The sequence below is a fragment of the Lipotes vexillifer genome, unplaced genomic scaffold, assembly GCF_000442215.2.
Source record: "Lipotes vexillifer unplaced genomic scaffold, Lipotes_vexillifer_v1.1 scaffold205, whole genome shotgun sequence".
Taxonomy (NCBI): Eukaryota; Metazoa; Chordata; class Mammalia; order Artiodactyla; family Lipotidae; genus Lipotes; species Lipotes vexillifer.
This window is the reverse complement of record NW_006781396.1, coordinates 967,757-992,319: the sequence shown is the minus strand read 5'-3', so window position 1 is coordinate 992,319 and position 24,563 is coordinate 967,757. Positions and strand designations below refer to the sequence as shown.

Genomic DNA, 24,563 nt, shown 5'->3' with positions numbered 1-24,563 from the left:
ATAGTTTTCAACAGACTCACTCAACCTGAAAAACTTATTTTCATCTATAACTTCTATAACATTTTCATTAGCCAGAATGGCACAGAATGGTACCGCTATCTCCAAGCCACATACACTTTGTGATCAGCTCTTGACTTCAATATGGCAAGAGGAATAAAATATTATAAACTTTCACTTGAATGCTGTTGTAATTTCCCAAAAGGTTTGTATATTTGTGAGAAAGATGCATCACAATGAGGATGTAGTTCGTCAGTAAATCAAATTCTCCTACAGTGAAAACCCACTTAATTAAATTTCTCTACTAATTCCTTCAAATATAAAGAGGGAATCAAAATCAGAACACGTTGACCTATGCCTGATTTTCACTAGGTCTGTTCCTAGGTACTGAACATGCCGTAGCATTTTTTGTTTTTTATTTTTCTGGTGGCTTTTCAAAGATTAATAGTAAATAGTAAGAATGCTTAATAATCAACTTTTTGATCATTTTATTATTGTCTCCTCAAGCTATCTAGAACTGTTTTTATGTTATTAGCCCACAGGGTCAATAACTTTAGTTAGAAAATGTGTGAAGACAAAAAACAAAAAATAAATATTTCATAACTGTCAGTGGCAAAGATCCTGATTCTAAGTTATATTATCATAACCTAGTGAATCTTAGCATTAGCTATTGAATGATCCAAATCAATAAATAATATATAGCATTCAAGATAAACCTTGACAACCTTTCTCTGTACCTAGTTGTGGAGAAAAATCTCTGACTTCAACTATAAGATTTAAGACCATCGCTAATGTTGTAGCTGGTTAGTGCAGAGAACTAAGCCATGCTTCTGTGTTCTCATTCAATTCCTATTAACCTACTTTAAGGATCAAAGGCTCTTTGGAAATTATTTAATAATAATTATTATTAACAGTCTCTTTATCTTGCCTAGAATGAATCTGAATTTATTTTATTAATGAGTAGTTATTTAGTAAATACTTAACATTCTACTTAATACAGATGCTATGGCTCATGTTGACAACTCTTCAAGTTAATCCTTCAAACCTGATCAGAGAGATAAGGTATGAAGCAATAGAATTTATGGATTAGGGTAAGAGGGGGATACAAATATGTGAATTCTGAATTATAAGAAAACTTGTAGTTATTAGAAAGTATATATACTTCTTATAAGAAAGCTTATTTAGAAGTAGATTAATTTAAAAACATGTTTCCTTCACTCCATTGGTACTGAATGCAGATTGAGGACATCAATGGCTAAAAGAACGACTCTCAATTCAGGATATAAACAGCAAAGTCAAATCTCATGTTTGATAAATTTCCTTTTGAGAAAATTGGGAAAAAAATTTTTGCTTTGTTCCTTTGTCACAATGCTTTTTATACAGTAGATATGTTTGTGGTGAATGTCATTACAAATTTGTAGCGAATATCATTACAAACCTATGATCACTGTCAGGCAGTTATATTCTAGGTAGGAAGATGGAGAGTAAAGAAGATAAATCAATTATCCACTTCTGGGTAGTTATCCGAAGAACACAAAAATACTAATTTGCAAAGATATAGGCGTCCCTATGTTCAAGGTAGCATTATTTACAAAGCCATGCCATGGAAACTACCTAAGTGTCCATCAATGGATGACTGGATAAAGAAGATGTGGTATACATATAAATATAATGGAACATTATTCAGCCATAAAAAGGATGAAATCTTGCCACTTGTCCAACCTGGATGGACCTTGAGGGTATTATGCTAAGTGAAGTTAAGTCAGATGGAGAAAGACAAATACCATATGATTTCCTTCACACATGGAATCTAAAAAAAACAAATGAAGAAACAAAATAAAGCAGAAACAAACTCATAGAGAATATATTAGTGGTTACCAGAGGGGAAGGGGGTTGATGGGTAGGCAAAATGGGTGAAGGGGGTTAACTGTATGGTGATGGATGGTAACTAGACTTGTGATGGTGATCACTTTGTAGTGTATGCAAGATGTTGAATTATAATGTTGTACACCTGAAACTTACATAATTTAAAAAAAAAAGAAATCAATTATATAAACTCTTAAATAGTGACAAGTGCCAAGGAGTAAAAAGAAAGCAAAAAAGGGATTTAGGAGATGTGTATGCATAAGTGTGTGTGTATGACACAATAAAAGGTATTTAAAATTTTAGGCTGCCCAAAGAAGGCCCCCATTATCCAAAGCACATACAAAGAAGAGTGGGAAATTTATGCCACTGCTTACTGTAAGCACAAGGTATTGCTGCCAAATTGGTTGTTATTCTGGGTGTGTCCAAAAAATTCTTGTTTAGCTAAAAAAATGAAACTTCTAAAAAGTTTAAGTAGGAAGAATTAACTCTATTTAATGCAGGAAATTATACTGCATAACATGCATTTTTAGTAAAGCAGCTTTCCTTTTTTTTTTCCTTTTTAAAAATATTTATTTGGCTGCACCAGGTCTTAGTTGCAGCACATGGGATCTTCGTTGCCGTGTGCAGGATATTTAGTTGTGGCGTGTGAACTCTTAGTTGCGGCATGTGGGACCTAGTTCCCTGACCAGGGATCAAACTCGGGCCCCCTGCAATGGGATCACGGAGTCTTAGCCCCTGGACCACCAGGGAAGTCCCAGTAAAGCAGCTTTCTTAATTTTTAGGAGACGAATCATGAATCGAAAGAGAGAAAACAAATAATTTACTATATAAGGTTGTCGAATTTTATTTTAGACAACATGGTAGAGTTTCTAAAGTACTGAGAGGTTCCAAGTGTCAATCCATTTGGGCAGAGTGTTTATATTCTTCAAAATGATGACAATTTCTTGAACATCACTGAGTCTATTAATTTTGAAAAAAACCCCAGCTAATTAGAAATACAACAGTCTTGCATTATCTGGGTTATGCTGTTCACGTTGCTGTGGCTGGTTTTCCACTGGAAATCTCAAGAACGGCCCATGTTGTCCACCAGAGTTACAGATGAATAAACATGCTAATGCACTTCCCCTAGTCCCAAGCCACTACCTAGCAAAGCTTTTCGTGTTTAAAGAACTGCATTCCTTCTTGCAGGACAACCTGGGAACAATTTAGTGTTATTTAGATGTAATGATTCCTTGTTATCCACAAAGAAGTTGATCCACTGAGTGCCTCATTTCTTATTGTCCTAGCAGCAATTAGAATGTGGGAAATAACTTGGCTCAATGTAATTTCTGTGGCATATTTTCTTCCATGTCTTGTTAAATAAAGTAAACAATGCAGTGTACAACATTCAGATTGCAAGGATGCTTGAACTGCCCATTATCTACAGGAGAGTTTTATGACCAGCCTTTCCACAGCCCAGCCTTAGAGAAAGAAGAGGCACTATGGTAAGCTATGGCTTATCACTGCTGAAAATGTGACCACAGCAGTAAAGCCAAGTGACAGGAGCCCATATGATGGGATGGCCTGGGTTCAAACCCTGAATCATCTACTTACTGTGGGACTTGAGGCAAGTTCTTTTATCTTTTGTATGCCTCAATTTCAAAATGAAGATAATAAACTACAAACATTATAGGGTTGATATGAGGAAAATATATGTGTAATTGCAGTCCTCAAAGGAGAGGATGAGGAAGCAAAGTATTTGATGAAATAACAGTTGGAATTTTTCCAAATTTGATGAAAATGATTAAACCCACAGACCCCAAAACTCAAAGAATCCCAAGACAAGAAACATAAAGAACACTATTTTGAGGTACAGAATAATAATACCCAAACCAAACAACCCTGCTATAAAAACTACATCTGTGGTTCTCAACCAGGGATTATTCCTCCCCATTCCTACTCCCCTGGGGACATTTGACAATTTCTGAAGACATTTTTGTTTGTTGCAACTGGGAGGGGAAGAGTGTGTGTGACTGACATCTAACGGGATGTTTAGCAGCCAGGAATGCTGCTAAACATCCTATAATGCACAGGACAGCCCTCACAACAATGAATTATCCTGCCTAAAACATCAGTAGTGCTAAGGTTGAGAAATACTAAAAGCAAATAATAATCAAAAGGCTTAAAACTAGTGATAAAGAGAAAATCTTAAAATCTTATCATCATAATTTTCTCATTCCTGACAAATGTAGAAAGTACATGATATTGTAATATTAAGCATTTTTTGGTAAATTACTCACCATGGTGAGCCAGGAGCTGAGCACCAGTAAGTAAAGGCACCCAGACCTGTAGGAGCTACTTGGAGGGGTTTCCAGAACTCACAGGTCAATGTGACCTTTTTTTTTTTAACCTAAATTTATGGAGCTACACAGTGTGCAGAGCATTCTGAAGATTCTGCTGTGGTTCTCCTGACACTTAATCACAGGTAAGAAGTGGTGGGACCAGAATTTGAACTGAAGTCTGTTTTGAAAACACACCAAAATAATAACTAATAATACACAATTTAAGATCAAAAAAGTGCTCTTAGTTTACTATCTTGGATCTTCATAACAAGTCAATGCACATCTACGTTGCTAGAGCAGTGGTCCACTACAAATTTATTCAGATACTCTGGTAGCCCAAGACAGCTGTGGTAAGGCCTATTAGTCTATATTTCTTCATTTTTCTGTCAGTTGGAGGGAAGAAGAGTGAAGAGTAGTCATAGCTATCGCAGGAACCGTGTACATCATTTCTTGAAAACTGTTTATAGTTTTTAAAAAAATTTTTATTGGAGTATAGTTGATTTACAATGCTGTGTTAATTTTGCTGCACAGCAAAGTGAATCAGTTACACATATGCATATATCCACTCTTTTCTAAATTCTTTTCTCATATAGGTCATTACAGAGTACTGAGAAGAGTTCCCTATGCTATACAGTAGGTTCTTATTAGTTATCTCTTTTATATATAATAGTGTGTATATGTCAATCCCAATCTCCCAATTTATCCCTCCCCACCCCTTCCCCCCTGGTAACCATAAGTTTGGAAAACTGTTTATAGTTTTATCTTTATAGATGCCTAGCCTGGAGAAGGGAAGGAAGATATGGTTATTTTTGTTTGATATGTTCCCCCATGGAAAAAAATTGAGAATCACTTCTTTGAAATATATAAATCAGATCTCTTTGGATCAATTTAGGTAGATTTTAATAGAATGTACACAGAGAGCTAGAGACATACTTTTTTTTTTTTTCTGAATGGTTAAAAAAAGTCACACTAAAGGAAAATAATACTAAGAACACTCATAGTAGCATACTAATCAACAAAATTGTTTAGCTTAGAAAAATTAGAAATTCATCAGTGCTCTAAATGAGTCAAATTTGAGTTCTGTGTTTTAAGAAGTTATCTTCCAAGGTTGAAAAATCAATATTGAACACAATTAGAACAACCGAGCCAATCCTCTTCTTTAGTAGAGGAAATACTAGATCAATATGTGTTTTACTGAGGAAGTCTAAACATTAATTAGGGCTAGAGGAGCAGGCAATATATAATTTATCTTGAGCTTCAAACAGTTAAAAGTAGATGTGACTTCACAGTTTTGTTCTTTCTTTTTCTTTTAACTTTACCTTTTAACTTTATTTTCCTTCCTCTTTCTCAGGTGGTTCTATATACAAGTTACAGAGAACTCAAAAGAAATGAAATTTGATGTAACTTATCATTCATTAACTTTGCAAACATGCCTTGTTTCCCCCTCCAATCGACTTAACTCTTTTTACAGTCCTATATATTCCCTATAAATGAATAAAAAGAAAAGTTTATACTTACTAGAAAGAACAGTCGTAAGGAAAATGTAGTCTGAAAAGGATATGAGTCCACATTCTCCAAGGGTGTAAAATATACTGCCTTCATCAGCAAATTTTTCTCGTTCCTGGGCAATTTTCTATTGAATGTATGGGTTCCACCAAAAGATAAAAAGAAGATATAACAGAATGAGAATATAAATAGTTAGAGATGAATCACCATTTACCTGACAGTTTTATGCTATTTATCATAAGCACTTCTCTGATGGCCATTCCAAATTAATGGATCCTTTACAGTTTTTAAGATGATTAAAATTATAAGAAAAGAGATGATTTTGTTTGTTTGTTTGTTTGTTTGAACACTGGTTTAATGTGAACAATGGAATAAAATTTTCAATTTTATGAACTCCTGCCATTTAACATATAACAGGCCCACTTCAGGACTGGTTTTATCTCTTAGTTTGAAAAACAATCTACCTTTTTCTATAGAGGTATATAAGGTAGAGAAAAAAAAAAAAAAGAAAAACTAAAATAAAATCAGTTCTAAATGCCCAAGAGAAACTATACAACTAGTAATGAGAAATGAAGAGGTAAGCAACTATTGTAAACACCCACACAAATGCTCAGAAAACTAATTTCTGAAATACTAATTTTAACTTTTACCTTATGAACCCCAAGAACCTTAGTTTGGGAATGTAGAAGAGTTTACAAACTAAACAGCGTCTCTGAAATATAACGTCAAGTCAAACACACACTAAACTTTAGGCATGAGTTAATTTAATTATATTTACTGTGACCTTGGTGGAGGCTCCTAAATTTCAGCTATTTGAAGAAACTTTCCCAAAACTTAGCTTTTACTCTAAGTATGTATTTATTTTCTTTAATCTATAAGGCTCACAAAGAGAGTTAATTCTCAGGTTCAGTAATGGTCTATCTGGGAAGCAGTCTCTTCCTGGGTGTTTAAGGAAACTTACCCTGTTTTCTGACTTGCTACCAAACCATAAACTTAGTGGTGACATTGAAGATACTTTCAAAAACTGAAAAGGATCCACCAAAGAGTTAGACATGAAACACATTTCCATAAGTTCTGGACCAACCAAAGAAATTTCAGGAATTATTCTGGGTACCAAAAAAAGAAATAGGAGGTTTTAAAAACCCAAACCAACAAAGCACAATCAAAGTAATAATATCATGCAAGCACAAAATAAGAAGCAGCACTGCAAGCATAACCTTGGGAGGAGTATCATGAAAATTAAACCAACAAGCACCACCACACCACCATCCAGGTACACAACTATCCAATAGGTTACCTCTGTCTAGTGAAGGTCCCATCATACACCACAAAGGAAAGAAAACTGGTTAACCAATTGAAGACACAAGTACCAAATGAATTATTATGATCTTCTTAGTAAACCCACTCAAAATAGCCTCTACTGGATATCTGCTTGTAATAGGAAACTAACCATGGACAGGCAAAAATCCATAGTTGAATGCCTGCAAAGTGGTAAGAGGTTTTGATGGCAGTTTCTACTTAGGAAAGTGCTTCTGACTCATTTGTGATGGGCAGAAAACCTGGTCCGGCCTGACAGAATTTAGAGATTACGTCTTTGAGCCAAAACCAAAAATGAGCCCACAGTCCAATATGTTCAATTAAGGTTAGATCTCATATCTACATTTACATTTTTAACATTATCCAAGATACTGCAAAAGTAAAGCAAGTGAATAAGAAAAAATACACAAAATGAGAACAGGCTGTCAAAGGCATACCATTACTAGCCAGAATAAATTTGTATAGAAGCTCAGTAACCCATATTAATTATATAATAATCTTACAGAGAGACTGCTATAAGCAAATAAAATAAATAATATATTGCGATCCAGAAGTCGAGAAACAGTCAAAAGTCTAAGGACAAACTGAAATGAGGCAGATAAGCCAAAAAAGCATATCTAACATTATTTTTCTAAGAACCATCTGGACTATGCTGTTGCTCAGAAGATAAAAAGAAAAATCCAAGTTTGTCCACAACTTTTTATTTTGCTATACTTTCAAACTCATAAAAGTGGAAAGATCCATATAAGGAACACTCATACGCTTTTTACTCAGAATCACCAACAGTTTATGTTACCACCCTATTTGCTTTTCATTTTATGTAGATACATATTTTCTTTTACACCATATTGAAAGTTGGAGACATATGCCCCTTTACACTTAAATACTTCAGTATATATTTCCTATGAACAAAGACATTCTCTTACATATTACAGTATACATTTCATAAAACCAGGATATTTAATACTGATACATGCTATTATCTAATCCACAGTCTATTATCAAATTTAGTGAACTGTCCCAATAATTTCCTTTACAGCTATCTTCCCCCCAGTCCAGGATGTAGTCCACAATCATAAATGGCATTTAGTTGTCATATCTTTTTAATCTCTATCAATCTAAAACAGCTTTCTTTACCCATCTTTATTTTTTCCTTTGAAGGTTTATGCCCATCTTTACTTTTTCCTTTGGAGGCTTATTATTATTTTTGATTGTGGTAAAATTCACATGACATAAAATTCACCATTTTAACCATTTAACCATAAAATGTGTGGGCCTTTTGGGTTTGGCTTCTTTCACGTATCATATTTTGTAGGTTCATCCATGTTGCAGCATCAATCAGTACTTCATTCCTTTTTATGGCCAAATAATATTCCATTGTATATATACCACATATTGTTTATCCATTCATCCACTGAAGGATATTTGGGTTGCTTCCACCTTTTGGCTATTGTGAATAGTGCTACCATGTACATTCATGTACAAGTATTTGTTTGACTATCAGCTTTCAGTTTTTTTGGGTATATACCTGGGAGTGGAATTGCTGAGTTGTATCATACCTCTATGTTTAAGTTTTTGAGAATGGCCAAACTGTTTTCCACAGCGGCTACACTGTTTTGCATTAATACCAGCAATGTAAATGGGTTCCAATTTCTCCACATCCTCAATTTTCTTTTTCTTTCTTTTTTTTAAAAATTATATCCATCCTAGTGAGTGTGAAATGGTATGTTATTAAGGTTTGATTTACATTTTCCTAGTGCCTAATGAGGCTGAACGTCTTTTCATGTGTCTGTTGGCCATCTGTATTATCTTCTTTGGAGATCATTTGTCCTTTTCTTTTGTGGTACGCGGGCCTCTCACTGTTGTGGCCTCTCCCGCTGCGGAGCACAGGCTCCGGACGCGCAGGCTCAAGGGCCATGGCTCACAGGCCCAGCCGCTCCATGGCATGTGGGATCTTCCCAGACCGTGGCACGAACCCACGTCCCCTGCATCTGCAGGCAGACCCTCAACCACTGCGCCACCAGGGAAGCCCCCATTTGCCCATTTTTGAGTTGGGTTATTTGTCTTTCTGTTGTTGAGTTTTGTAAGTTTCTTTATATCAATATATCCTATACACTAAACATATCAGATATAGGGTTTGCAAATATGTTCTCTCATTCTATTCATTGCCTTTTCACTCTCCTGATAATGCCCTTTGGTGTACAGAAATTTTAAATATTGATGAAGTTCTATTTGTCTATTTTTTTCTCTTATTGCTTGTGCTTTTGATGTCGTATCTAAGACTCCATCACCAAATCCAAGATCATGAAGATTCACCCCTGTTTCTCTAAAAGTTTTGTAGTTTCAGCTTTTATATTCAGGTCATTGATCTATTCTGAGTTAATTTTTCTATTAATGAGAGGTAGGGGTCCAACTTCACTATTTTGCATGTGATATCCAGTTGACACCCTACCATTTGTTGAAAAGATTATTCTTTCACCACTGAATGGTCTTGGCACCCTTGATGAAAATAAATTGACCATATATATGTGGGTTTATTTCTGGACTCTCAATTTCATTCCATTGATCCTTGTGTCTATTCTTATGCCAGTATCACACTGCTTACATTTTTATAATTTTTAAAAACTGTGATAAAATGTACATAACATAAAATTTACCACGGAACCATTTTGAAGTGTAACATTTGGTGGTATTAAGTACAATCACAATGTTATGTAACCATCACCACTACCTAGTTCCAGAACATTTTCATAACCCCATTTGGAAGGAAACCCCTTATCCATTAAGCAGTCACATCCCACTGCCCCCTCCCTCTAGCTCCTGGAAATCACTAATTTGCTTTCCATCTTTATGGATTCATATTTTTTGGATATTTCATATAAATGGAACGATACCTAGTTATTTTCTTAGTGGCCACTCTGCAGATTACAATTAACATTAAATTTACAGCAACCTAGTTTGTATAAATACCAACTTAGCTTCAATAGTATTAAAAAACTCTGTTCTTGTAGAGTTCCATTTCCCTTTATGTTATTTTTGCAAATTACATTTTTATACAGTGTGCCCATTAACATAGACTGATAATTACTGTTTCATGCATTTGTCTTTCAAATTACAGAGGGATAGATAGGACTGTTATAAACCACAAATAATACTGGCTTTTATATTTATCTATGTTGTTACTGGTACTGGTGTTATTTCTCAATATAGCTTCAAGTTACTATCTAGTGTCCTTTCTTTTCAGCCTTAAGTATAACTTTTAGCATTTTTTGTAGGGTAGATCTACTAGCAACAAACTCCTCCGCTTTTGTTTATCTGGGAATGGCTTAATATCTATCTCTTTCACTTCTGAAGGATAATTTTGCAGGTACAGAATTCTTGGTTGACAATTTTATTTTTCTTTCAGCACTTTAAATATGTCATCCCACAGCCTTCTGGCCTTCATGGTATCTGATGAGAAACTGGTTGTTAATCCTATTGTGTATAGTTTGTGTGTGAAAAGTTGCTTCTCTCTTCCTGTTTTCAAGATTCACCGTCTTTAGCTTTTGACAGTTTGATTATAATGTATCTCAGTGTGGGTCTCTTTGAGTTTATCCTATTGGAGTTATTTAGCTTCCTGGATGGGTAGCTTCATATATTTCATTAAATTTGGAAAGTTTTGAGCCATTATCTCTTCAAATATTCTTTCTGTCCCCTTTTCTCTCTCCTTCTGAGATTCCTATTGTACATATGTGGTACACTTGGTAGTGTCACATAGGTCTCATAAGCTCTGTTCATCTCCTTTTTTTGTTTCTCAGACTGGAAAATATTAATTGACCTATCTTCAAATTCACTAATCATTTTTCCTGTGTATTCAAATCTGCTGTTGAACCCCTTCACTAAAATTTTCCTTTCAGCTATAGGAACTTTTCAGTTCCAGAATTTCTATTTGATACCTTTTTATAATTTCTATCTATTTTTTCCTATTAGTTCATACATCATTCTCCTTGTTTCCTTTAAGTTCATTGCCTGTAGTTTCTTTTAACTCTGAGTATATTTAGGACAGTTGATTTAAAAAGTCTGTCTGTAGTAAGTTGCAATATCTGAGCTTTCTCAAGGATAGTTCCTGTTCCTTTTTTTTCCTGGGCCATACTTTGTTTCTTTACAAGCATAATGTTTTTGAAAACCGGACATTTTGTATATTACAATGTGGTAACTCTGGAAATAGGATTCTCCCACCTCCTCAGGGTTTGTTGTTGCTGCTTGCATGGGTTGTAGTCATTTCTTTAATAATTTTTGTAAATTCTTTTGTAAATACTTTGTCCAGCATGGTCACTCAAGTCTCTGTTTCATACCTTAGTAGTCAGCTAGTGATTTGACAGATTTCCTTAAGTTTCTGGATCCAAAGGGTGGGGAAAAAAAAAACCTCTCAAGATCCTTGCAGACTGGCTCTGTGATGGGCATTCTTTCAATGCTTAGTCACTATTTATAATTCTGCCCTTGCCTTCATTTCTTGCTTGCTTAGAAGCTAAACATCAGCCAGAAGTGAAAGGTTAGGGTCTGTTAGGGTTTCCTCTAAGTATTCATTTGGCCCTGGGTGTGCACATGGCCTTCCAGATTCACCAGTATATGGTAGAGCATTTCAAAGTCCTTGTTCTCTCACCCATCTCCTGCTGCAGCCTCTTCTTTCCCAGCTGTTTTGGTTTGTCTGCTGCTTGTCTTCAGCTGCTGTGGCTAGTATATTTACCTTTATGCTTTTAACAAATGCCACCTGGGAGGTCACTCCAGCCCTAAGAAAGCTCCAAGGTAGGCAAAACAAACACAAACCCCCAAGCTGATTCCTCATTGGCCAGACAGGTCAAGGCCCACATTCACATTCTCTGAAAACAAGGTCTGCCCTGCCCCCTCTGGCACCAGGGAGCTATACCATGAACGCACAATCTTTATGGCTGCCACTGTGCTGGGGGGTGGGGGGTGGTCATCAGATAAGTTAAAACACCACAACATTCTCTTACCAAATTTCAGCAGCTTCTTTCTTCTTTAAGTATTCCCCTAGTTGCTTAAAGTCTGATTAGTTAGATTCCACTGATCTGAAAAAGCTGATTGACAGTTCTCACTAGCTTAATTATTGTCTTAGTGGAGGTGTGTAGTTTTGGCGTTACCTACTCTGCCAATTTTGGTCTCTTTATACTTTTTGACCTTGAACAATTTGAAAAGTACAGGTGAATTATGTTGTAAAATATCCCTCAATTCGAATTAGGCTGCTGTTTCCTCATGATTACATTCATATCTATTTATTATAAACTATGAATTCATAATGATATCTCTAATTCCATTCTAATACCAGAGCAAAATTTAGTCTTGCCCTTTACACACGTGTTACTCCCTTCTGCAACAGAGAGAAATCTGGTTCCCATTATCCGCAATATATTTACTCATTTGCTCAAGCTTAGAATACAAGGAAGATAGTTTCACAATTGCTAATTATCTCTGCAAAAAACGAATGTATCATCTAGAGTTCAATATCTGTTACAGTTTTAAGTAAATCCACTTATGGTGAAATGCACAAATCCAATATATGATTCAATGAGTTTTATAAATACATATCTGAGTAACCCAGATTATAGAACATTTCCACCATCCCTGATGTTTCTTTATGCCCCTCCACAGTTAATTCCCACCATATTTTTGCGCCACAGATTAGTTTTGCTTTTTCTAGAACTTCCTATAAATGGTATCACCAGTATATACTCTTTGATGTCCAGCTTCTATGGTTCAGCATAATGTTGGGGAGATTCATCCACACTCTATTTATCAGTAACTCATTCATTTTTATTGCAGAGCAGTATAATACTCACCAATAAAATTTAAAATATTAAAAATAAATAATTTATGCAATTTATTTTGCATATAATTATATTGTGCATATAATAATGCACACAAGTAATATCACAATTTATTCATTCCTTTAATGATTAAACAGGCACTTTTCAGTTTTTGGCTATTCTGACTTTCCTCAAAGTTGTACTTCTTTTACTTGCACCATCAATGTATGAGAGTTCTAGTTGCTCCACATCATTGTCAACATTTATGTGGCCAGTTTCTTTAGTTTAGCCATTTTAGTGGTATCTTATTGTGGTTTTTTGAGCATTTCCCTGATGACCAAGTGTTTTAAGCACTTAGTTTATTGACAATTAATATATCTTTCTCTGGGAAGTATCTTTTCAAGTCTTTTGTCCATTTTTAATTGGGTTGTTTGTCTTTTTATTACTGATCATTATATGTTCTGGATATGAGACTCTTTTCAGTGTATTAGCCAGACTCCAAAATAACCCCAATGTTTCTTGCCTCCTGGTATTCATGTCCTTGTGTAGACCTAGTCTCTTCCCACATTGAATCAGGGTTGGTCTGTATAACTAATAGAATACAGCAAAAGTGATAATGTGTGACTTCTGAGGCTAAGGCATAAAAGGCCCCTTGCTCTTCTGGAGGGAAGACAGGTCTCATTTGAACAGAACACTCAAGCAGGCTTGCGGAGAGCCTACAGAGAGAGGATCTGAGGCCTCCCAACCACAGTCAGTACTATCTTATCAGCCATTTGAGTGAGCCACATTAGAAATAAATCTTCCATCCTTGGTCAAGCTAAATGGCGAAGGCCCTAGCCAACAGCTGACTGAAGCCATTTCTAAGCCATTTGTTGAAAACACCTTCCCTTCCCCATTTAATTATTTTGGCAACTTTGTTAAAAATCAATTTACCGTGTAAGTGTGCATGCACTCTTCTATAATAGCTTCTGACTTGAGAAGCCTATTTTCTATCGAAGGTCTTTCGATTACTAGCAAAGTATATGATTGTTTTCCAAAATATAAATAATGCACCTTGAGAGACTCTGCATAAGATGCATTTGGGGTCATGGTTTAGGCCTAGCCACCTCCACCATTAGAGCAATTATAAAGTCTGCAGAAATAATAAAGACATCACTGAACAGACCTTAAATTGTATATTGATTGAGAATTACTACCAGAACATACCTCCATAGGGGCTATTTTATACTGACACTTTCCAATGCTAATTCAGTTAGTGTGATTGTCTCCAGGAGGACAACCCCTACTCTACTGCACTAAATAGGATATGTCCATGTTTGCAATCCTAGTCCTCTAAAGGAGAAAATATTTCTGTTTGCAGGGCTATCTATGAGACCTCTGCTGTACTGAATACAGTTACAGGGACCAGGAGAGGCCAAAGGGTCAAATTGCTCTACATAAGAAAAAGTTGAAGAAGACATCTGGGAGAAAAAATATAGAAGGAAAAGGGACCCTGGAAAGGTGAGCCAAAAAGAGGAAGGAGACGTGACCAGAGAGTAATAGAAAGTATCAAAGTTGGGAAAACAGAGAAAAGAAAGCATATGAGCACATATGTGCACACATGTGCACAGAGAATACATGTTTTACAGTAGCTCTTTAAAAGCAAGAAAGGGACTTCCCTGGTGGTGCAGTGGTTGAGAGTCTGCCTGCAATGCAGGGGACACAGGTTTGATCCCTGGTCCAGGAGGATCCCACATGCCGTGGAGCATCTAGGCCTGTGCGCCACAGCTACTGAAGCCCCTGTGCCTGGGGCCCATTGCTCCACAACAAGAGAAGCCACTGCAATAAGAAGGTCCCACTCGCCACAACTAGAAAGGGCCTGTGCACAGCAGCGAAGTTCAGTTGGGTCTTCTCACTTGGCGAAGACCCAACACAGCCAAAAATAAATAAATTAATTTTAAAAATAAATAAATAAAATAAAAACCAGAAAGAAAGATGTTTAAAGATGACTTTTAAACTAGCCATGCTTTGTGATGTGCCCTGTGCAATACAGTCTTCTAATTCTTTAGTAAAGGTCTACATTGTTCTTCCATGCTTCAGGAGTTGGGGTGGGGGTAGAAGGAGACAGGGAAAGAAGTTACATTATGTTTTCTGAGGCATCCACTTGTCAAAGAGTAGTTCAAGTACATTTAGGATTACACAACTATCTATCAATATTAACTCTAAGAATTTATAAGTGTTTTTTCAAGTATACAAAACTCCAAAGATAACTGTTATAAAATTCATGACATATATTAATCACAAACACCTAAACTGTCATAAAACCATCATATTTGATCCCTCAAATTATTTAAAGTTAGGAGGAGAATTAAATAAATATGTCAAGGGCTTCCCTGGTGGCGCAGTGCTTGAGAGTCCGCCTGCCAATGCAGGGGACACGGGTTCGTGCCCCGGTCCGGGAAGATCCCACGTGCCACAGAGTGGCTGGGCCCGTGAGCCATGGCCGCTGGGCCTGCACGTCCGGAGCCTGTGCTCCGCAACGGGAGAGGCCACAGCAGTGAGAGGCCCGCGTATCGCCAAAAAATAAAAAAAAATAATAAATTAAAAAAAAATAAATAAATAAATATGTCAAGATTTGGAAAGAAGTGGGAATTACCAGAAACCAATTTTTAGACTATTTTGTGTTGCATGACAGTTTGTTAGCTGATATTCTTAAATCAAAGGCCTGATTCTACCATAAATGATATCCTCAAGTCAAACAGCCAAGGCACAAGGAGAAACTGTGAAAATAGATATACTGGAGTTTAATAATGAATAAATTTTTAAAAGCACCGAAGTATGGTGAAAATGGAAAATCAAGATTCAAAGAAGGAGAGTGGAAGGAAGGTTTTTGGCTATTTTTTCTTATTCTTAAAGTCTTATCAGTGTTTAATTTTGCAAATTAAGAATGTCAAATAAATTGTTCCTTCACTTAATCTTTTGGATAAAGTTTAATCTTTGACTAAATTTTAAGTCATTTTTGTCCTAAGCAAATACCATTTATATACTTCAGGGGTGATAATGGAGTCACAGTGCAAGGAAAACATAATCTTCCTTAGCAGATTGGTAGTAATGTTCATTTTCTCTCACTGTCTCAGAGGTGGTTATTTATATTTTTTGTTCCTAATGAACATTTATATTAATATGCATTTTTACTAGTGAAATCTATCACAAGGATTTGTATTTAATTCAATATAAGTAATAAATTCAATATAAATAATAAACGTAAGACAAACTAAAAGGAAGAAATCTATATAAAAGTCAAAAGAAATAGAATATATTTCAATTCTATTGTAAGACCATATAATGTGAGATTAAGTAATATATTAACATATCATTCAGTAAAAAAATTTATAGAAACTTCTATTAAAGCTGAGGTAAAATTCTAGCAACTACTTCAGTGTATATGCTGAAAATTAAACAGAACTGGGTATTTTAAAAAGAAGCTATAATTGCAGATACCTTACAGAGCATTATACTATTTTATGCATCTTAGAAGCTACATATCAGACACTACTCTAATCACTTGAATCTCTGAAGTTAAGGCTGTGAAAGTGGAATGCAGGTAAACTGCTCACAATAGAATTTCTATTCAATTTACTGACAAATGTTACTCCTGTTTTGGAGAACAAGACTATGCAAAATATTTCAAAGCAGTGTGCTCACTGACTTAAAATGAAATTTAACTGTTTTACTATTCATTTACATGACCTAGTCTTAGATCTTATATGTTTTAAAACTTAAAACATGGCTACAGACTCAACATCACTAAAACATTCAAATTACTGACCTTAAGTACAGGCAAATAAATTAATAACCTCATAAGAATCCTGGTATTGATCTCAACTGCACCATATCCTGAATCTTTTAATTTTTTAGATAAGCAGAAAAGACTTAAGAGTAAACTTACAGCAAATCAGCAATTACATGTGTAACTACTACACTTCTCAGTTAGTCTAAAACCTCAATTGTTTTACCAGGATGGCTTTGTGCTGAAGCATTAACACTCTGGTTTCTGACCAACCACAGAAACTTATAAAACATCTGGCTAAAGTTGCAGGTACCATCAGGAACCCTGGGACTGGGAATTCCAGACATGATTCCAATTTGTTAATACTCACAGTGCTCAAACAGTGAATCCTGTTATAATAGTATTGAACAAAATAGAGCCAATAATTTTGTCTTCTAGGACTCGACTGGATAAAGCCAAAGAGAAAAATCTTATCTAGGAGTTTAACCTCATTATTTATTCTAGTTAAGATCCACTTTTCAAGTTCTGTAGTTTGAAGTAAACTTTTTTCTATCGAGTAGAAGTTGATGCACTATGCCAGCAAAATAGATGCTAACACATCATCTAGAATCTCAAAACATCTCTGGTATATAGAAAATCTGATAAAGAACGCAGCTTTACTATTTAAATTAAGATGTCATCCTTTATGAAACTGAAATAATTGTACTGTTTTAATATTAACATTTTTCTATATTGCTGAAATACATTTCGAAGCCTATCTAAATCCCTCAAGAAGTACTTGTATTTCAAAAACAAATTATTGATAATAATATGCTTCTCCCAAAAGATGCAATTTCAGCATATAATTTACAAATGATAAATAGTATTTCTACCTAAGGTTGGGGTGAGGGCAGGGAGAACAGGTGTTAGAAAGAAAGAAAAAATTCAGCAATTTCCCCATGCAATTAATGCTCACTCTTCATTATTTAGTAGGTGTACAGATAGATGCCAAAGCCTTGTGTAAGATATCAATCTTAAACAATCACACTATTCTCAATCAAACAGAAAATGTTGCACAGTTAAAATATGTGTTATTTTTCTTCCCCCATCCCATACCTGAACTTGCAGAAGATAGGATTTGGGGATACAACAGATAAAAATTAAACCGAGATGTTTCTAATTTACATTACTTTATGATTTCTACTTCTGACTCAGAGTTTCCAAACTTTTTAAAGGTATTATTGCATTTGAGGCAACAAACACAAATTACTGTGCAACAAACTGTGGAAGGTGAATGCTTAAGATTCTGGAAACTTCACTCTGCCAGAAAGCCATTCTCTTTTCAGTCCCCATTCTAACCACTTGAGCTCTGAGAAAAACTCCAAACACCTAGAATGCAAATGTTTTCCTATTTCATTAACTAGATGGCTAAAGAGAATATGGATACAAATGAAAATGCTTAAAAAAAACAGTGGCAGAAGATTTGATTAAAGCAATGATAAAAATTCAAAAGTCTACTGGAATAGCATTAACTTCAAAGAAATGATATAACTTTATTGAAATGATTTATTTCAGTCCTCAGTATCTGATGAGGTGTTCTCAAAACCCTAGATGGGAAAAATCATCAACTCTATTAGTTTCTACCACATTATGCCTGCAAACTTGCTTCAAGGCAGCTCTGGGTGGGAGAATCTATATTTTGTCATTATTGATTATCTGCTACCCAAATCTAAGAATTTAATTTTGAATGTTGGCCACTCAAGTCAATCAGTGCTGAGAAGAACTGTCCTGAGCTCAGCAGCAGTCTTGGTTTCAGTCACATGGGTTAGAAAAGGCTTCCCTATCACTTCATGGAAAAACAACCTCACATTGACTTATTTTGAAAAATAAGTCAATATAGTATTTCACCTTCTCCCATTTGGAAAAAATTATTACAAGAAAAAAATGCACCATAAGAACAAAAATAAAAGAGTTTCACTCTGAGGATCACTGTTCACACCCTTGATTTACACTGTTCTAGTAACTATCATCTCCCAGGAAATCCTTTAGAAGAAGAATTTTTCAATCATTTTGAAATCAAACATTTTTAGGTATTCCTTGAATACCACCAACCATTAAAGACATATCAAGAATTTTAAAATTATAGTTTGCATGTTCTATGCCAGGCACTGTGCTAAACACTTGCATTATCTCTTTAAGTTCTCACTATGAGAAAGGTGATACTACTGTCTGCACTTAACAGATGAGAAAACTGAGGGTTAGAGAAGTTAAATAAGAAGCCCAAGGTGACAGTGCTATAAAGTGGCAGGACAGGTCATGGTCTGACTCCAGAACCCATGCATGAACTATTATATGTTGTACTGTATCAAATGCACAGAAATACATCAGGTGTCTATACTGTTTGCAATTTCTAAAATTTAATGCAGATTGAAAATCTTTGGAGCAAAACATAATTTATTATTGTAAAATATTAATCTTGAGGCTTAGCTTGTATTAGCTCATTTATCTTGAAGTTGAAAATCTAGTTAATGATGTAGGTGCACATCATATTTTTATGTCCTGATTTGTTCAAATGTATATTTTAATCATTTTCAAAATGAGTATCATTAAAAGAATGTAATGATTCTCTATAATCTTCTTAATTAATAGATGTTACATTGATCTACAATTGGAGAAGCTTTTTATTTATATATAAAACTTCTAAAAAATGCACCATGGCAAAGCCAAATATGCAAACCAAGAACTATCCTCACACTTTCTCTGCAACCAAAGGTCATCAATACATATCAGTTGAGAACCCATTTTTACCAGAACAGAAGAAATAAAATGTTTTGAGTGGTTTTCATAGAAATCTATTTGTGTAACTTTGAAACATGCTAGAGTGTTTGTGCTAAAATAATTTTAAAACGGAAGTTAGTTTGGAACGAAGTCCTCTCATATCAAAGTGAATTTCAAATCTTGTTTCATGATGGAAAAGCTAAACATAAAGGTGTTGGAAATGTAATGGTTAGTCATGTTTATGCTTTCAAATCAACAATGATAAATCAAATGGGTTCACAGATGATCCCAAATTCAAACACAACAGAATCTAAAATAAAAATGTATTTAAAGACATCTTAATAGAAGTCTTAATATTTGGGACAACCAAGTAAACTATACCCTCCTTGGGAGCACTTAACGATTATATTATTGTTTCTTTGTTCAAGATGAAAAATCAAGCACATGGGTTAAATCAACAGACTTTAGTAGTGGTGGAACTCAGAGACTGGAAAGAGACATTATGGATACTCCTCACAGCAATATAATAAGTACCAACACCATTCATAAGCTGCATCTGAAGAACAGCACTCATACTATGCTACCAGAAAAACAAAATGAACAAGCCTCTCCACAGGCAATAGGAACTTAGCATGCAAAGGACAAATCCCTGTAAGGAAGCAAGCAAGAAAGTCCTCTTGTATAAAGTAACTGCTCATTGACCTTTGGAAGCTTAAACAATTTATACTAGTGTCACCAAAATGAGTGATATTTATAGAACCCAGTATAAACAATTCCACCACTACCTATTCTAAGAAAAAGAGTTTATTATTTTTAATATAAAATATAATTATTTTATATATAATATGAAAAGCTTATTAATAAGATATCCTCAAGAATACAATAAAACTTGATTCTGAATCCTTGATCAACAAAGGATACTACCTTCAATAGTCAAAGTTTAAAGAAGACTGATGCTCTTTGTCAACTACAGAGGTTGACTACTCAGTGCTGCAGGTTCTGGAGACTTTCAAGTTCTTACCAATTCCTACCTCTATTTCTCTTCTCCTCGTTGTCTAGTAAGGACACCTAAGTGAGACAAGTCATTTTAAATCTCTAAGCCTTAAACCACACAATTATCAAAGGACAGGAAGAATTTTTAGCTGCCTCCTACAAACTGTCCTGCCATAAACAGAGAACTGGAAGTGGCTGTCCTCAATCACAGGTGTTAACACCTCATTTGATTTACACTCCTTAGCACTCTGCATGATGGCTGTGCCACAGCTATTCTAAAACAAAATCTCCAGGATTAGAAACATTGATAATGGGATTATCAATAAATTATTCTGATACAGTAATTTAAATATTTGTTGGTTTGTTTCAGAATGCAATTAAAGGCAAAGGTGGTAAAATAATCTACTGCACCAATAACAGGATGATTGGTTTGGGGGTTTGGTAAGGAGACTACTAAAAATATATACCATTTTAAGAACAAGGAAGCACAAGAAAAATGTATAAAAATAAACAGCACCTTGTGACCTTCATTAATTAAATAACTATTTTAAACCAAAGGATGTTCTAATTAAGCTTAGTTTATATTTTTATTAAGAAATGCAAGAGTAATTTTTTTAATGAGTATATTTTGAATACATTTTAATAGTTTATAAACTATAATTAAGAAGTCTAAGCCTTCAAAGATCAATTTGAAAAGTACTTCTTAGGCGTGTCCTTGAAATTCTCCTTTGTCAGCCTACAATCTATATATTCTTTTTTATGATTTTCTCCATGTATTTGCTGCTTTTCCATTTAAAGTTGTTGATTAGCTCAAAAAAGCAAAATAATGAAGTCTTTCTAAAAGTTCCATCTGTTTCCCCTTAAGTCATTTTATTGAGCAAAGTACAACTAAGCAGCTGCTTATCTGTATTTATTATTTAAGAAATTTCAAAAGAAAAAAAAACTACTAATTTTTCACTTGAAGTTACTGTTGTCTCACCATCCCTGCTACAGTTCAACTAGGAACATGGCATCCCTACTAAGACTATTTAAATGACCCAAGTAACTGAGTACCCATTATACAATGATTAAAACAGTTTCTTGACCTTTGGTGTGACACATAATGTTAAAACTTCCTTTTAAATTATGCTAGGGACTATATTCTCAAGGACTTGTGCAGTGTTTGAATTGTCATATTAAAGATTTGTTAATTTAAAGTGACAGGAACTGAATCATTCTGAAGGGAGCAGGGAAAGGACATGAACATGCACTGAACCTTTGTCCCTGAAGCGTTACTATGGGTTTTGAAACATTAATTAATTTAAGGCACATGCTGCTGAGTCAGTACCTGCCAGAAATCCTGATCAGAAGATGAGAAAAAGAAAAAAAAAATAACATTGTTTGATTATATGAACAAAAACTCCCAAATCAAATATATTTATATCACAAACTATTATAACATATAAAGGACCAAATGTGCTTTGGAATAAAATCACTGAACACCCAAAACAGGAAATGAGGAATACATAAAAATATTTTATATATTATCTGCTAGGTACAGTAAGACAAAACAAAACAAAAACCCAAATAACTCAATTCCTAACCTCGCCGAAATAAAACAATTACAGAAAAACTTCACATTACTAGAAAAAGAAAACACATGAATTATTACCTATTTCTTAAAGAAAAGGGAAAGCAAACACTTAACTTTTTTCCATGGGTAGTGAAACCATTTCTTTAATTAAGGTTTCCTTTAAGGGTATCTCACTATCATTTCATGATATACTATTTTTTAACTTCTTGGCAAATTCATTGCTTTACCACCTATATTTCACATATAGGCAACCAAACTCAGATGAGTTTAGAGGATTAATAACTACTCTAAGGAAGAGTTCAGAATGATTACTTAGAAACAGGTCTCTTGCAAAATTATGTTGCACTAAATAAAGTACTATTCATGTTAGTAACAAAAAGCCAGCCATCATGAAGGCTGGCACTGTTGAAGCAGCTTAAGTTAGCTAATTCAGCTGGGTACCACTCCAAAGTACCTTCATATAGCAAATGGTTTTAAAGATTTTTTTCAACAAATAAACTTCACTGGCTGTGAAATAAAATTTGACCTGAACTTATCATACTTCTCAAACCAACCTTAGTAGCATGATAAAAGTTCTTGACTGAAAAATATATGCTATCAACAATTTACAAGCCTAAGGCTAGGATGATGTGACAGAGACCCAAAGGATTTTACAGTACTGTGGTGAGATGAATAACTGAACACAGAACAGCTCAGATATGAGAAATCAAACCAGAGGTCTCTCTTCAGTTCATAGACTAGCCATTTAATCCCGGCCAATTGCTCATTACAGAGATAGCACAAGGAGATTTTTATAGCTGATTTAACTGGAAAGGAAAGAACAACGGAGAGAGCAATTATGAAGAGCACATGCTTTTCTATAGCATTTCATACAAACCGAGAAAGAAGATAACATACATGATAGCAGCTAACTCCTTTCATAAATTGAGTAAACGGCTGAAAGTCATGCAAAATAGCTATAATTTGTAGAGCCAGATACTTTGCTTATTGTCTTGATTTTATAGTTACAGAAGATAATTGACACTCAGATGTTAAGTGGTCTCTTGCCCAAGGTTATCCATCAAGTATGTGGCAGAGTCCATATCTGAATACAGGATTGTCTATATCCAAAACCACATTCTCTCATCCTGCGCTATTACACACTAACAAGTACAGCAATCCATAATTTTGTATTTTTCATATTCGATGCAGAATACTTACATCTACTAACTGTATACATGTAGCTTGTCACTTAGATGCTCAAATTGGAAATCCCTTGTAAAATATTTCAGACACCAAAACCAGATTTTCTGAGGACTGCAGTGTGTTAAAGAGAACTAAAACTGCTAATTTGTAAGAGAGAAAATGGTTTTAAAATAATTTAAAGAACTTTGGATGGGAAAGAAGGAAGACAAAAAAATCTGAGACTAAAAATAAAACAGAAAATTACAACAGGTGTCAAAGGATTTTCTGAAATGCTGAATCTGTACTTGATTTCATTTTGGTAATGTAATTACATTTTTAACTTTTGCTTGTCTAAAGACTAACTATAATGAGTAGCTCTATTCAAATTATTCTACATTTAACACACAACCAATCAGTATTTGAAAGAGTAAATAGTTTAGTTTGTAACACAAATACTATTTTCTCTGCTATCTTGACTACAATGAGCCAGGATCCAGTTTTTGAAATACAGATGACAGTTTTCACCTTAAGAGTGATGCCTTAGATTAAAAAAAAAAAAAGAAAAAACGACAGCATTTTCAAAATGCAAGTGGTGTTCATGGCATATGAGAAAACAATGGTGCAAATAACAGTGAAGTTGAAATTCTAATTTCTAAATTCAGGCATTATAATTTGTATATCTCTTGTTTTCTTCCTTTAAAATGAAACACTATGTGGTTTCTCAGGTTAATATTGCTTCTAGCTGTACTTCATCAAAGCAGAAAAAATTAACTTCAATACTCTTACCAAAAACAACGTGAAATAGCAAGTTCTTTCTCGCACAAATAGCATTAAGTTAGTAAAATAAAAGAAATATTTGATGAGAAATTTCTATTTACAAGTAGATCATACAGACAAGTAGCTTAGATATATGAAAGGTGATATAGCATAGTCCTTAAGATGGTGAACTCTAGAGCCAGACTACCAATTTGGAATCTTGGCTCCACCACTTACTAACTGTATGATCTTAGGTCAAAAAAAAAAAAAAAAAGTTACTTAACTTTTATGTACTTTAGTATCTTATTTGTAAAATAATGAAAATAGTAAGCTATCTAAAAGAGTGGCTGTGTGGATTAATTATGTATAAACACTTAGAACAGTGTTTGGCATATTATAAACACTCAAAAAACTTCAACTATTCTTCTTTTTCATATTATTATGTTTAGTAGTAGTAATAGTTCCCTCAAGAGACAAATAGAGTCAAACATTTTTCATTTAGATTTTACTTTCAACTGTAAAAATAAACCACTGACAACCAATGAGTGGATATGTTAACGGGGTTTTTTAAAAGGGCTCAATTATCACCCCTAAAATAATATATAATTATGAAAATATTTGTGGAGAACTTCAGCATTCAAAGAACTGAAATACTTTATCCTCTTAGAATCTGTTACACTTTTCAGGGCAAATGGAAACATGGATCAAAAAGACATGGAGCAAAAATAAAAAAATTCTGC

General features: G+C 34.5%; 1 protein-coding gene across 2 annotated transcripts in view; it reads right to left on the bottom strand.

Moving 5' to 3' along the window:
• The window catches only part of MICU1 (mitochondrial calcium uptake 1), a 219,321-nt gene that overhangs the window by 119,454 nt on the left and 75,304 nt on the right, over nt 1-24,563 (bottom strand). Inside the window, exons 5-6 of one of the 2 annotated variants that reach the window (XM_007454675.1) lie at nt 6,988-6,993; nt 5,703-5,817 (exon numbers count right to left, since the gene is read on the bottom strand). In XM_007454675.1, coding sequence (XP_007454737.1) covers nt 5,703-5,817; nt 6,988-6,993 — 121 coding nt within the window. The remainder of the gene's footprint in view (nt 1-5,702; nt 5,818-6,987; nt 6,994-24,563) is intronic. The other variant, XM_007454676.1, reaches the window with a different exon arrangement.